Below are 13514 nucleotides of genomic sequence, written 5' to 3' on the forward strand. Positions count from 1 at the left end.
TAACGAGGTGACCAGAACTGAACACAATATTCTAGGTGAGGTCTTACTAATGCATTGTAGAGTTTTAACATTACTTCCCTTGATTTAAATTCAACACTTCTCACAATATATCCAAGCATCTTGTTAGCCTTTTTTATAGCTTCCCCACATTGTCTAGATGAAGACATTTCTGAGTCAACATAAACTCCTAGGTCTTTTTCATAGTTCCCTTCTTCAATTTCACTATCTCCCATATGATATTTATAATGCACATTTTTATTGCCCGCATGCAATACTTTACACTTTTCTCTATTAAATTTCATTTGCCATGTGTCTGCCCAATTTTGAATGCGGTCTAGATCATTTTGAATGACCTTTGCTGGTGTAGGGCCTCCATGGGCAGCCAGCACGGCACTGATTGGACGTGGCAGGTAGTGATTCTGCAAGGTGCTTTTTAAATTGTGCTGGAGGGATACGGGACCATTCCTCAATGATTACCAGCCTCTAATTCCTTCAGGTTGTGTTGTATTGGGGGTGGAAATCTGCAGTCAAGTCAGAATGGCCCATACATAGAGAGAGTCACATCACTTTAGAGACTGTTCCTTGTGAAAAAGACTCAGTAGTAATTTGTGCCTGCTTGAAAACAGAAGCACCAGCCAACCAAGCACCTCTTATCAGCCCTCTATCAAAGTCTGTCAGATCTGTCGCTCTGTGGTCCCATCGTGACTGAAACGGATTTGTGTCAGGGAGATGCATCTTTTACACATCACACAATACATGTCAGGAATACCATTTCAATCAGGCCTGTGGATGACACAAAAGTGTGTGCTGCATGTAGCAGGTTTTCCAATGTTTTTGTCCATTTGTTGTTCCCTTTGAAGAAATCCAGAACTGAAAGTCAGAACTGAAGGGATTAAAATACCTGCAACACCGAGGCATTATCGCCCAAGCAATAGGAAAAAGATGCCCTTTCCTCGTGTTATTATTATTATTATTATTATTATTATTATTATTATTATTATTATTATTATTATTATTTTGTTTGTAAATTATCTCATTGGATTTCTGAAATGGTTGGATAATTACCCTAACGAGCATTTAATTAGATGCATCGGGTCTACTCGTCAGGCAGTTCAAAGTTTCAATATTATAATTGTTTGCTTATTTTAACTATAATGTGAGTGAAATATCATCACAAGAAAGAAGACATTTCCATGGATCTCGTAAATCACAATCAAATTGCATTACATGTGCAATCTGCCCACAGTGGAAAAGCAGAAATATTTTTAAAGTCTGGCCTTTGTCGCCCTCTTCAGGACAAACTCTTAAACTGCACAGAGTATTTTACAGGGATTATTTTTACTTGGTTTCAAATGGAAATGTTGGGCCAGATTCACAAAACCTTCAGCACTGTTTTATTAAATGCACTGTTTTATTAAATGCACTGTTTTATTAAATGCACTGTTTTATTAAATGCATTGTTTTATTAAATGCACTGTTTTATTAAATGCACTGTTTTATTAAATGCACTGTTTTATTAAATGCAGTTTTATTAAATGCACTGTTTTATTAAATGCACTGTTTTATTAAATGCATTGTTTTATTAAATGCATTGTTTTATTAAATGCACTGTTTTATTAAATGCATTGTTTTATTAAATACAAGCACAGTTCATTGTAACCATAATAATACTTATAATCAGATTTTACATTAAAAACAAAACATTTATATTTAAATAAGCATGTCTTTTAATAACCATTTTTTACATTCATGTACATTATTTAATGTAAATCTTTTTTCATGTACTTTTTCTTTAAATGTTTTGTAAAGTTTTAATTTTCAATAAATGTTTTGTTCTGCGCCTCCTTCTGAAATGAACATAAACTAAGTGGACTGTCAACAGCAGCTGCTCTCTGGAAACGTGAAGTGAACAAAAAAGCTTTGGAGAAAATGTTAAACACACATAAAATATATTCTACTGTAACAATGACCACACAGTGTTGCTTTAACTAAACAATACCAGCAGACCAGCCTATTTCATACAGGTCTTTGTAACTAAACAATACCAGCAGACCAGCCTATTTCATACAGGTCTTTGTAACTAAACAATACCAGCAGACCAGCCTATTTCATACAGGTCTTTGTAACTAAACTATACCAGCAGACCAGCCTATTTCATACAGGTCTTTGTAACTAAACAATACCAGCAGACCAGCCTATTTCATACAGGTCTTTGTAACTAAACAATACCAGCAGACCAGCCTATTTCATACAGGTCTTTGTAACTAAACTATACCAGCAGACCAGCCTATTTCATACAGGTCTTTGTAACTAAACAATACCAGCAGACCAGCCTATTTCATACAGGTCTTTGTAACTAAACTATACCAGCAGACCAGCCTATTTCATACAGGTCTTTGTAACTAAACAATACCAGCAGACCAGCCTGTTTCATACAGGTCTTTGTAACTAAACAATACCAGCAGACCAGCCTATTTCATACAGGTCTTTGTAACTAAACAATACCAGCAGACCAGCCTATTTCATACAGGTCTTTGTAACTAAACAATACCAGCAGACCAGTCTATTTCATCCAGGTCTTTGTAACTAAACTATACCAGCAGACCGGTCTATTTCATACAGGTCTTTGTAACTAAACAATACCAGCAGACCAGCCTATTTCATCCAGGTCTTTATAACTAAACTATACCAGCAGACCAGCCTATTTCATAAAGGTCTTTGTCCAGTGACTGCTGGGTCTGATGTAAGAAGAAAAAAACAGAGCGATTCACCCTATTGTATCTTTCAAAGGTTTGCCTGCCAGTTGAAGGAGTCAATGATAGCAGGGTAATACTATTGTGAAGCTGCTCAAAGAACACTACAGGTACAGTCCTGAATCCTCCCAGAAGCTGAGGGTGTGAAGTATAGAAGAACTGAAATGTCCGCTCTGGATAGACAAACACCAAAAAGATAACAAAGTTACAAACTGGATGAAAGGAGACAGTACACTATTGTGGATCAAATAAAAGCAGGTTTTTCACATCTTCAGCATACCCAGCTGGCACAAGCCTGTGAGGCTCTGTTGTCTTCAGAGCGCGAGCTCGGGTTCAAATGATTTCAGTCGCTTCTCGACTCTGGGATCAAGCTATCAGACACTTCCAGATGGTTAGTCAAGCTAACAGCCCCTAAAAGACTAAAACATGTCATTTAAAACACATGAAAGCCCCGTGCAGCCAGTCTACCCAGGCTAAGTGCTTGAGAAAGAGAGAGGGAGAGAGGTCTAAAGGGAAGGGGTGTATATCTCACTGCTCATGAACACACTGCTCCCAGGAAGGAAACTCACTGATTCTCAACTACTGCTTCTAGTGATCTCACCCCCTCCTCAACACTCCCCACCCCACACTGTATACTCTCAATCCATCACTTCTCATTAACAGAACCCCCTCCTCAACACTCCCCACCCCACACTGTATACTCTCAATCCATCACTTCTCATTAACAGCACCCCCTCCTCAACACTCCCCACCCCACACTGTATACTCTCAATCCATCACTTCTCATTAACAGCACCCCCTCCTCAACACTCCCCACCCCACACTGTATACTCTCAATCCATCACTTCTCATTAACAGCACCCCCTCCTCAACACTCCCCACCCCACACTGTATACTCTCAATCCATCACTTCTCATTAACAGCACCCCCTCCTCAACACTCCCCAGCCCACACTGTATACTCTCAATCCATCACTTCTCATTAACAGCACCCCCTCCTCAACACTCCCCACCCCACACTGTATACTCTCAATCCATCACTTCTCATTAACAGCACCCCCTCCTCAACACTCCCCACCCCACACTGTATACTCTCAATCCATTACTTCTCATTAACAGCACCCCCTCCTCAACACTCCCCACCTCACACTGTATACTCTCAATCCATCACTTCTCATTAACAGCACCCCCTCCTCAACACTCCCCACCCCACACTGTATACTCTCAATCCATCACTTCTCATTAACAGCACCCCCTCCTCAACACTCCCCACCCCACACTGTATACTCTCAATCCATCACTTCTCATTAACAGCACCCCCTCCTCAACACTCCCCACCCCACACTGTATACTCTCAATCCATCACTTCTCATTAACAGCACCCCCTCCTCAACACTCCCCACCCCACACTGTATACTCTCAATCCATCACTTCTCATTAACAGCACCCCCTCAACACTCCCCACCCCACACTGTATACTCTCAATCCATCACTTCTCATTAACAGCACCCCCTCAACACTCCCCACCCCACACTGTATACTCTCAATCCATCACTTCTCATTAACAGCACCCCCTCCTCAACACACCCCACCCCACCCCACACTGTATACTCTCAATCCATCACTTCTCATTAACAGCACCCCCTCCTCAACACTCCCCACCCTACACTGTATACTCTCAATCCATCACTTCTCATTAACAGCACCCCCTCCTCAACACTCCCCACCCCACACTGTATACTCTCAATCCATCACTTCTCATTAACAGCACCCCCTCCTCAACACTCCCCACCCCACACTGTATACTCTCAATCCATCACTTCTCATTAACAGCACCCCCTCCTCAACACTCCCCACCCCACACTGTATGCTCTCAATCCATCACTTCTCATTAACAGTATTCTAATAAACGTGACTGCTACACACCGACAGCGTATGTTTAAAACACAACATTAATACAGCATTTAGATTTCAAGACCACGTCACTTTAACATACTTTGCATAAAATATTTTCTAAGCAAAGTTGTTAAAGCAGGAGAAAGGCAGACACGAATCAAGCACACCCTATCCACTTCATCTGATCAACTTAATAAATGAACATCAGAATCATTCGATACCGTTCTGTACATACGAAACAGATCTGTTTAATATAAAAGAAGCAATTCAGACAGACTTCAGTTCTGGAGCCAGGAACATTACTGAGCTGTATGTCTTGAAGCAAAGCTGGCTGATGGGAAACCGACACCGGTGTTATTCTGATCTGACAGTTTTAACATTCATTTTCTTGTTGGCTAATTGTTGTTGTATTGTCTCATACGCAATTCACAGTTATATAATAAATCAGAGTGCTTATATGTAATAATAATGCGCGCAAGACCACGCAAGCTGCTGCCGTTGTGATGAAACCCCTGAAACCCCTGAATGTCGTGCTTTAGGAGCTGCGCACGCACTCGCACGGTGACGCAAGTACAGTGACGCAGGTACAGAGACGCAGATCTCCGTTCTGCACACAAACCCTTCTCGATGTAGAACCCGCCAGAACCGAAAACACAAAGCACTTCCATCAGCCAATGGAAGAGCGAGAATGAGAGCCAATCAGAACGCATTCTGTTTGACCAATGAAAATACGGGAAGAGCTGGCGAACCTATTTTCCTCGTGGCCAATCAGAACGCAGACGGCTCTGTATGTCTGGGATAGCCCTGTAAGCGAAAGGTCGCGATATCCGTGACGTGCGGTGCTGACCGAAAATATAAATAAAAATGGTCTGTTCTTAAATGAAAAAAAGACAAATGTCATACTATTTGGTTCGGAGAAAATTATGCAAAATACTACTTCAAATTTCTCTCTTGTTGCTTGTAATAACACAGCATTGGAGAGAGCCGACACTTTTAAATATCTAGGGGTTTATATTGACACAACTCTTCAATTTGATAAACCCATTAAAGATGTATGTAGTAAAATTGGAAGGAAGCTTGGAGGATTGTGTGGTCAGCGCCACTGTGTAAGCTTTACAGCAAGGTTTAAATGAGTTACTTGTGTTTCCTATTCTAGACTATAATGATGTGATGTGCGGGTCTGCTAGTGAGGAATCGCTGAAGAAGATCGATACAATGTGTAACAGGATGTGTATCTGTGTGCTCCCGTGTACTCCGCTAGCGCATCACTGCAGCGCGTATTCTACATTAAACTTGCGATCGCCTGCTAACACAAGGAATTATCACTGGAATCGGATTCTCTTTAAAGGGGCACACAACACATTACCAGTTTATTTAAACAGCTTGTTTCTGAGTTTACCTGTAAATACAGCCTATCGTAATGTCTGAGACACACAATACTTTAATATACCGTCTGGAAAAAGTGCTGCGGGAAGAAAGTCTTTCGTTTTGTTCTGCTGCTACAGACTGGAAGCTGTTACCCGCAGGACTGAGACCTGACATCTCCTGTGGGAATTAAAAAAACAAACCCTGTTGTTCTAGTGCTTAAACAGGCTTGTGTGTGTGCTGTGTAAATCTGAGGTGTACTTTGTGTATTGTCTTGTCATTATGCGTTTATATTATTTTTATTTTTGAAACCTGTAACCTGCTGCTGTTATTTCCAGCACGCCTTTGTAAACGAGCTACTTGTAGCTCACATGGCCTTCCTAAATAAAGAATTAAAAATCAAATAAATAAATAATAAAGAGCGCGTCACGTTTCCGGTTATAACCGCACTGAAATATACTGGCTTTAAAACAAGAAAAGACAACCGATGTAGCTGCGCAGCAGAGACAAGAGAACGAGGCAAGCGCGTTTATTGTTTGGAAAGTAACTGTAATGTTATTACTGCCATTAAAAGCTAAACGCGTTATATTACCTCGTTATTGACTAAAGTAATATTATTACAGTAAGGCGTTACTAAAGTAACGAGATGCCGTTCAAACCGTCATCACAAACATACGTGTAACAGAACATTCCTTAATTTTACATGTTATAGATCTGGGGCTAAAACACAAAGTCAGACTCTTCAGCCCTAATATTAAACAGTTGTTAATATCAGTTGTTTAATTCCTAATCTTAACATTGTAATATTTGTTGGGGGATTTAGAAACAGTTTCATAGAATATCTGATTCGGCAGTTTCTGCTCCCCCTGCTTGTCTAAACCTGGCCTCAGTCCCAAACCCCGCCTCTCAGAGCTTTACACAACTCCAGGAAATCAGCGCAGTGAAGTTTCTGTTGTGAAATCGTCAGTCTCTCTGTCTCACTGCAGCAGAAATGGCAGAAGCGAATATTCTGGTAGCGCATGACCAGTTTAGCTGTTCAGTGTGTCTGGAGCTATTGAAGGACCCAGTCGCTATTCCATGTGGACACAGTTACTGTATGGGGTGTATTAAGAACTGCTGGGATCAGACTGATCATACAGGTCTCTACAGCTGCCCCCAGTGCAGAGAGGCCTTTACCCCAAGGCCTGTTCTGGGCAGAAACACCATGCTGGCTGAAGTTGTGGAGAAATTAAAGAAGACAGGACTCAATCCTCCTCCTGCTCAAAGTTATGCTGGACCTGGAGATGTGCCGTGTGATTTCTGCACTGGGAGAAAGTTCAAAGCTGTGAAATCCTGTTTGACGTGCCTGGCCTCTTACTGTGAAACACACGTCAAGCCTCACTATGAGGGGGCTGCTTTCAAGAGGCACAAGCTGATCAATGCAATTGGAAATCTGGAGCAGAAGCTTTGTGCTGAACACCAGAAGGTTTTGGATATCTTCTGCAGAACCGATCAGACTTGTGTTTGTGTGTTGTGTATTGACAAGGAACACAAGAGCCATGACACAGTCTCAGCTGAGAAAGAAAGGAGTGTGAAACAGGTAAGGGTTTGAACCATTTCCTTGTAGCTATCCTAGAAGATAAGAATTCCAAGGGATATTTAACATGTCTGTTTACTAGGTTATACAGTTTCACATTAGATCAGATTTTAATTGTATATTAAGAGCTATTTAAAGAGCCCTAGTTTTTTAATTGCTCTATCTAAACTATGATGTACTACAATGTATTTCAGGGTGTAACAGGGGTGTTGTTATGGGTGTGGCTATCGCTGATTGACAGGAGAGACACAGGAGGTTTTCTTTGATACAAAAAACACAAAACAAAACACTGCTCGAAAACAACTAGAAAATAAAAGCTGACCAAACAAGAAAGGAGGTCCCGCTCCAGGAACAGTCTCCCTGACACCTGCTCTCTAGACTTGGGTGGGATTAACGTCCTGGATTTGAATATGAAAAGCCATATCTAGCACACACTTGATTATCAAAAACATGATTTACAATCAAACAAAAACACACTGTTTACACGTGCAGGACCTCAGCCCTGCCTCACAGGGTAAGAAGGATTTGTTCAGCTGTTTTGTGGTGCATTGGAATTTGTAGTGTAAAATTAGCATGATTTATATTCCTAGTGTTTTTTTATATGTATCTTGCAACTTAATAAAATCATAGATCAGTTTCATTGTTTAAGATATTATACTTTAATTAGTTAAACTTTTTAAAAATGACATTCCCAGGAAAGTCAATCACCTAATTTAAAAAAAGCAGAAAAGACCAAGATTAATATGATATTCAATATACAAGATTAATATGATATACAATATACAAGATTAATATGATATTCAATATACAAGATTAATATGATATAAAATATACAAGATTAATATGATATACAATATACAAGATTAATATGATATTCAATATACAAGATTAATATGATATGGATTAGTGGTTAGGGCTCTGGACTCTTGACTGGAGGGTCGTGGGTTCAGTCCCAGGTGGGGGACACTGCTGCTGTACCCTTGAGCAAGGTACTTTACTTAGATTGCTCCAGTAAAAACCCAACTGTATAAATGGGGAATTGTATGTAAAAAATAGTGATATCTTGTAACAATTGTAATTCACCCTGAATAAGGGCATCTCCTATGATATAAATTAATAATATTAATAATATACAAGATTAATATGATATACAATATACAAGATTAAGATGATATACAATATACAAGATTAATATGATATTCAATATACAAGATTAATATGATATTCAATATAAATCAGGCAGAAAAAATAGCTTAATTTGGTGCGTTAAAACACATTTTTACATGATTAAAACAGATATGTTTAAATTAGTTTAAAACTAAATGTAATAACCTATTTGGGATTTTGTTTGTTAAAATCTACAATTTCTTTCGCTCACCCTACTAGTCCCCTCTTTCCTTTGCTCTCTTCCACAGTGAAGTCCTTCTGCTCACGGGCTCATTCTTCTGGGGATTTTGTGTATTTAGGCATTTTTTACACTGATTTCATTGTTTTGTTTCAGTGCTGTTTTATCTGTGTTTATCGATTAAAAACGGAAATCAGAAGCCCTAAATATCCATTAAAGAGAAAGCTGCTTCAGTTTCCTAGGTGCTTCACAAAACAAACATGTAACACATGCTAGATCAGCCATCATTCACTGTTACTAGTATGAAACAGTACCATCTAGTGGACAGCTACTGTGGATCAAGTGTCCTTTTGTATTGCTGGCAGCTGTGCACTAGATGGTGCTGTATCTTACTACTATACACACATGTTGTCTGAAACTGCTGCCTTTGTCCAAGTTTAAACCACCTCCAAGGAAGTTTTCAATTTAATTCAGCTATCACATGTAAACATGGATTAAAATGAGTGGTGCAATGTCATTATATTTTAATCTTTTTAATGTTTAACATTGGATTAATTTTAAACAAGGATTACATATAAATCCTGGTTTAAGGTTTTCTGCAACATGATTCAAATATAATCCTTGATTTAATCTGGGTTAGTGGTTAATCCACGCTGGTGCATTCGACCCTTAGGGTATCTGTGTGCATAATGTGTGTATCGTTACACAGAGAATTGTGAGGGTCTGGAACCAACTCCCCAGTAATGTTGTTGAAGCTGACACCCTGGAATCTACTAACAACCAAACGAGCAAGATGGGCCGAATGGCGTCCTCTCGTTTGTAAACTTTCTTATGTTCTTATGTTCTTATGTTAATCTAACTTCATATAAAGGGGGGAGAGGTGTGAAAACACAGCCTGCTCTTAAATATCCTGTGTTGGGTGTGACAGGATATCACTCAATGCCCCATCAGAAATGTCACTGTGTCACTGTGTTTCTACACAGAAGCAGCTGGGAGAGACACAGACAGAAATACAACAGAGAATCCAGGAGAGACTGAAAGAAACTGATGAGCTGAAACAGGCTGTGGAGACACTGAAAGTGGGTATTGACAAGAGGGGGGTATTATTATTATTATTATTATTATTATTAACAGATGGACTGGAACACATCTACAGAAGTTTACTGTCTATGCCTGATGTGTTGTTGATATCAATTCTAACCATGTCTCCTCTACTGTGTTCTTTCACTCAGAGATCTGCATGCATAGAAATAAAGGAAAGTGAGAAGATCTTTACTGAGCTGATCCGATCCATTGAGAAGATCCACACTGAGGTTATTGAGCTGATTGGAGCTAACGAGAAGGCTGCAGTGAATCAGGCTGAAGGACGCATGAAGAAACTGGAGCAGGAGATTGCTGAGCTAAGGAGGAGAAACGCTGAGCTGAAACAGCTTTCAGAGACAGAGGATCACATCCATTTTCTACAGGTAACATCACTGCTTGTTAGAAAATCTCAAGTCCATAACTCGGACGGTTTCAGACAGACCTCTCCAATTGAATGAATCCTTGCTTTTCCCCAGGAATGTTTTGGACCCCATTCTGTTTCACTGAAAACTCCTTTTCTCCACTTTCCTGTTGTAGAATTTCCAGTCTCTCTGTGCCCCTCCTGAAGCTGGAGACTTACCCAGCGTTACTGTCAATACAGACATCTCTTTTGGGGCTGTGAGGAAAGCTGTATCTGAACTTAAAGACCATATTGAGGACTTCTGCAAGGGGGAATTAGTCAAAATAACCACAACAGGTTGGTTTGAAATAGATTCCTTTGGTAGAGAATTCTCAAATAGACCATGGCTTGAGGAGGGACAGGACTTGCAAGACATTAATAAAGACCTCTTGCAGATTGTTGGCTATATGAATATTGCAGGAGGGAGACAGCAAGGAAGAATGAGCAGGGAGGAGAGATTTTTACACCCTGAAATGCTGTGAATAAGCCTTGTTTCTTTTCAGATTGCTGTTTGGAGTCTTGTGTGTGTTGTGTATTAATCCACATGTTTCAATTCTATTTCTCTCTCTTTTTTTTCTGCCCAGTGAATGAAGTTGCAGTTTACAGTCTGCAGGCTCCAGAGCCAAGGAACAGAGCTGAGTTTTTAAAATGTAAGTCTGTTTTCACTGAAACATTTGATTGAAAGATGTGTCACTCCATTGTGAGAAGAGCTAACGCTATAGAAAAGGGAGGGGTGGAGCTTGAGGGCAGCAATTATTATTATTTATTAGTAATTGTGAAGCCATTAATCTACACTCCTCTCCAACAAGTATTGGTTCAGATGAATACATGCATAATGATTGGGGGAGGGGCATTTGTTGCCTGTTTTTCCACTCTGACCTTTCTCTCCCTAAATATCTTGGTGTCCCTGAATAGATAATCATCCCATCTTTTAATACATGTACAATGCATGTGAAACCAGTTGTGGGGTAAAATGAACAGCTATTCCTCCCAGTCATCCTGTGCTGGTAGTAAATGTATATTGCAGTATCACTGCACTTGTGGGATGGATTGCTCATTAAAATATTAGACAGATATTTGAAGAGTGGATGATATTCTATTGAAGATATTTAGTAAGCAAGGGGTCTGAGTGGGGAAAATGGCAACACATACCCTGTAGGAACATTAAGTGACCTGTAATTGTATGCAGAGCTGCATTTGATTGGTTCCAATTGAAGAAGTTTGATAAGATTGAGGAATTATAATGAACAAAACAATCAAACAGCAAGAGGGTTTAAAGGGTTCATAAGGTCCTTTATATTTTATTGTGTTGCATGTTCCCATGTGTTGCTACAACTGTTTACGTGAGGTGTGTGTATTGTTTTAATTATTTTTATTTTTTTTTACATTTTGACCACTTTTTTATACTTATAGATGGCTTCACATGTACCCGCATGGACCTCTCAGAACTACATTTCCCATCATCCTCCTGCTCACATATGTAATTTAGATGGAATTACTAGTGAGCAGGACGATGATGGGAAATGTAGTTCTGAGAGGTCCATGTCGGTCCGCGGGAAGCCATCTTGAGGCAGGGAATGCAATTTAAAAGTTTAAAAAAGTGGTCAAAATGTATTTAAAAAAATAATTAAAACAACACACACACCTTCCATAAACAGGATGTGAGGATGCAGCAGACAATGACTGTTGATTTTCTCAGTGATTTGACTTTTCTAACCGTCTCTCCTCTACCCGTCCTCTTCTCTTCAATCAGATTCCTGTCAGCTCACACTGGACCCCAACACAGCGAATAGAAACCTCTGTCTGTCTGAAGAGAACAGAAAGGTGACATGGAGGAGAGAGACCCAGAGATATCCTGATGATCACTCAGAGAGATTTGATAGCAAGGCCCAAGTGCTTTGCAGAGAGGGTTTGTCTGGGACTCGCTGTTACTGGGAGATTGAGTGGAGTGGGGGAGGGGCTTCTATAGGAGTCACATATAAAGGAATCAGCAGGAAAGGAGAGGATCTTTCATGTCTCCTTGGATGCAATGACAAGTCCTGGAGTGTGTCCTGCTCTGATTCCAGTTACACTGCCCGGCACAATAACAATCAAACTGCAATAACTGCCCCCCGCTCCCCCAGAATAGGAGTGTATCTGGACTTTAATGCCGGCACGCTGTCCTTTTATGGCGTCTCTGACACAATGACCCTCCTGCACAGATTCCAAACCACATTCACTGAGCCGCTCTATCCTGGGTTTTGGCTTTGGGGTTATGATTCCCCTGTAACAATCTGCCAGCTGAACTAGACTGTTTTGTGTTGTAAGAAACCCTTTGTATTGAACTCCCTGTCTGTCCTCTCCACTCCTCGGGTGAAGGGAATGTTCAATCTGACACAACTTTGGATGAAAGTTAGGGGGTAAAACGGCGCCACCTGCAGAGCGAAATGAGGTGAATTATTTGTTTTTAGCAACAAAAGGATTTCATACGAAATAACTGTATTTAATTAATTTTTTTAAGAATTATGTTTTATATATATTTTAGAAAATGGCATCCAATAGTCAGTGCTGAAACAGTTTTAAAAAAAGTTAACTTAAGTTTGCTTTATTGTGTGTGTGTTTTTGTTTTTTGATTTACATAAAATGTTTAATATTTCAGATTTTAGTAATGTGATTTAATAAAAAAAATTAACGTGATAGACTGACTTTTTCTTATTTCTTAATACTCATTAACATGGTTTTTCAAATGAGAATGAGAAAGAAAGAGGTGAATGAGAGAGAAAGAGGTCTGGTAAAGCATAGGGAAGCATTGTAAAGCACAGAGAGGTCTGGTAAAGCATAGGGAAGCATTGTAAAGCACTGAGAGGTCTGGTAAAGCATAGGGAAGCATTGTAAAGCACAGGGAGGTCTGGTAAAGCATAGGGAAGCATTGTAAAGCACAGGGAGGTCTGGTAAAGCATAGGGAAGCATTGTAAAGCACAGGGAGGTCTGGTAAAGCATAGGGAAGCATTGTAAAGCACAGAGAGGTATGGTAAAGCATAGGGAAGCATTGTAAAGCACAGAGAGGTCTGGTAAAGCATAGGGAAGCATTGTAAAGCACAGAGAGGTCTGGTAAAGC

General features: G+C 39.9%; 1 protein-coding gene across 1 annotated transcript; it reads left to right on the forward strand.

Annotated features, from left to right (window-relative positions):
- The first annotated feature begins 5375 nt into the window (after positions 1–5375).
- On the forward strand, positions 5376–13093 carry LOC117433066 (tripartite motif-containing protein 16-like protein). Its single transcript, XM_059016594.1, has 5 exons — positions 5376–7592; positions 9918–10400; positions 10555–10714; positions 11002–11067; positions 12171–13093. Exons 1-5 carry the CDS (start codon positions 7005–7007, stop codon positions 12704–12706), a joined length of 1833 nt encoding a protein of 610 aa, XP_058872577.1. The 5' UTR covers positions 5376–7004; the 3' UTR covers positions 12707–13093.
- Positions 13094–13514: the final 421 nt, after the last annotated feature.

This window comes from Acipenser ruthenus, chromosome 53 (assembly GCF_902713425.1).
Source record: "Acipenser ruthenus chromosome 53, fAciRut3.2 maternal haplotype, whole genome shotgun sequence".
NCBI classification, from domain to species: Eukaryota; Metazoa; Chordata; class Actinopteri; order Acipenseriformes; family Acipenseridae; genus Acipenser; species Acipenser ruthenus.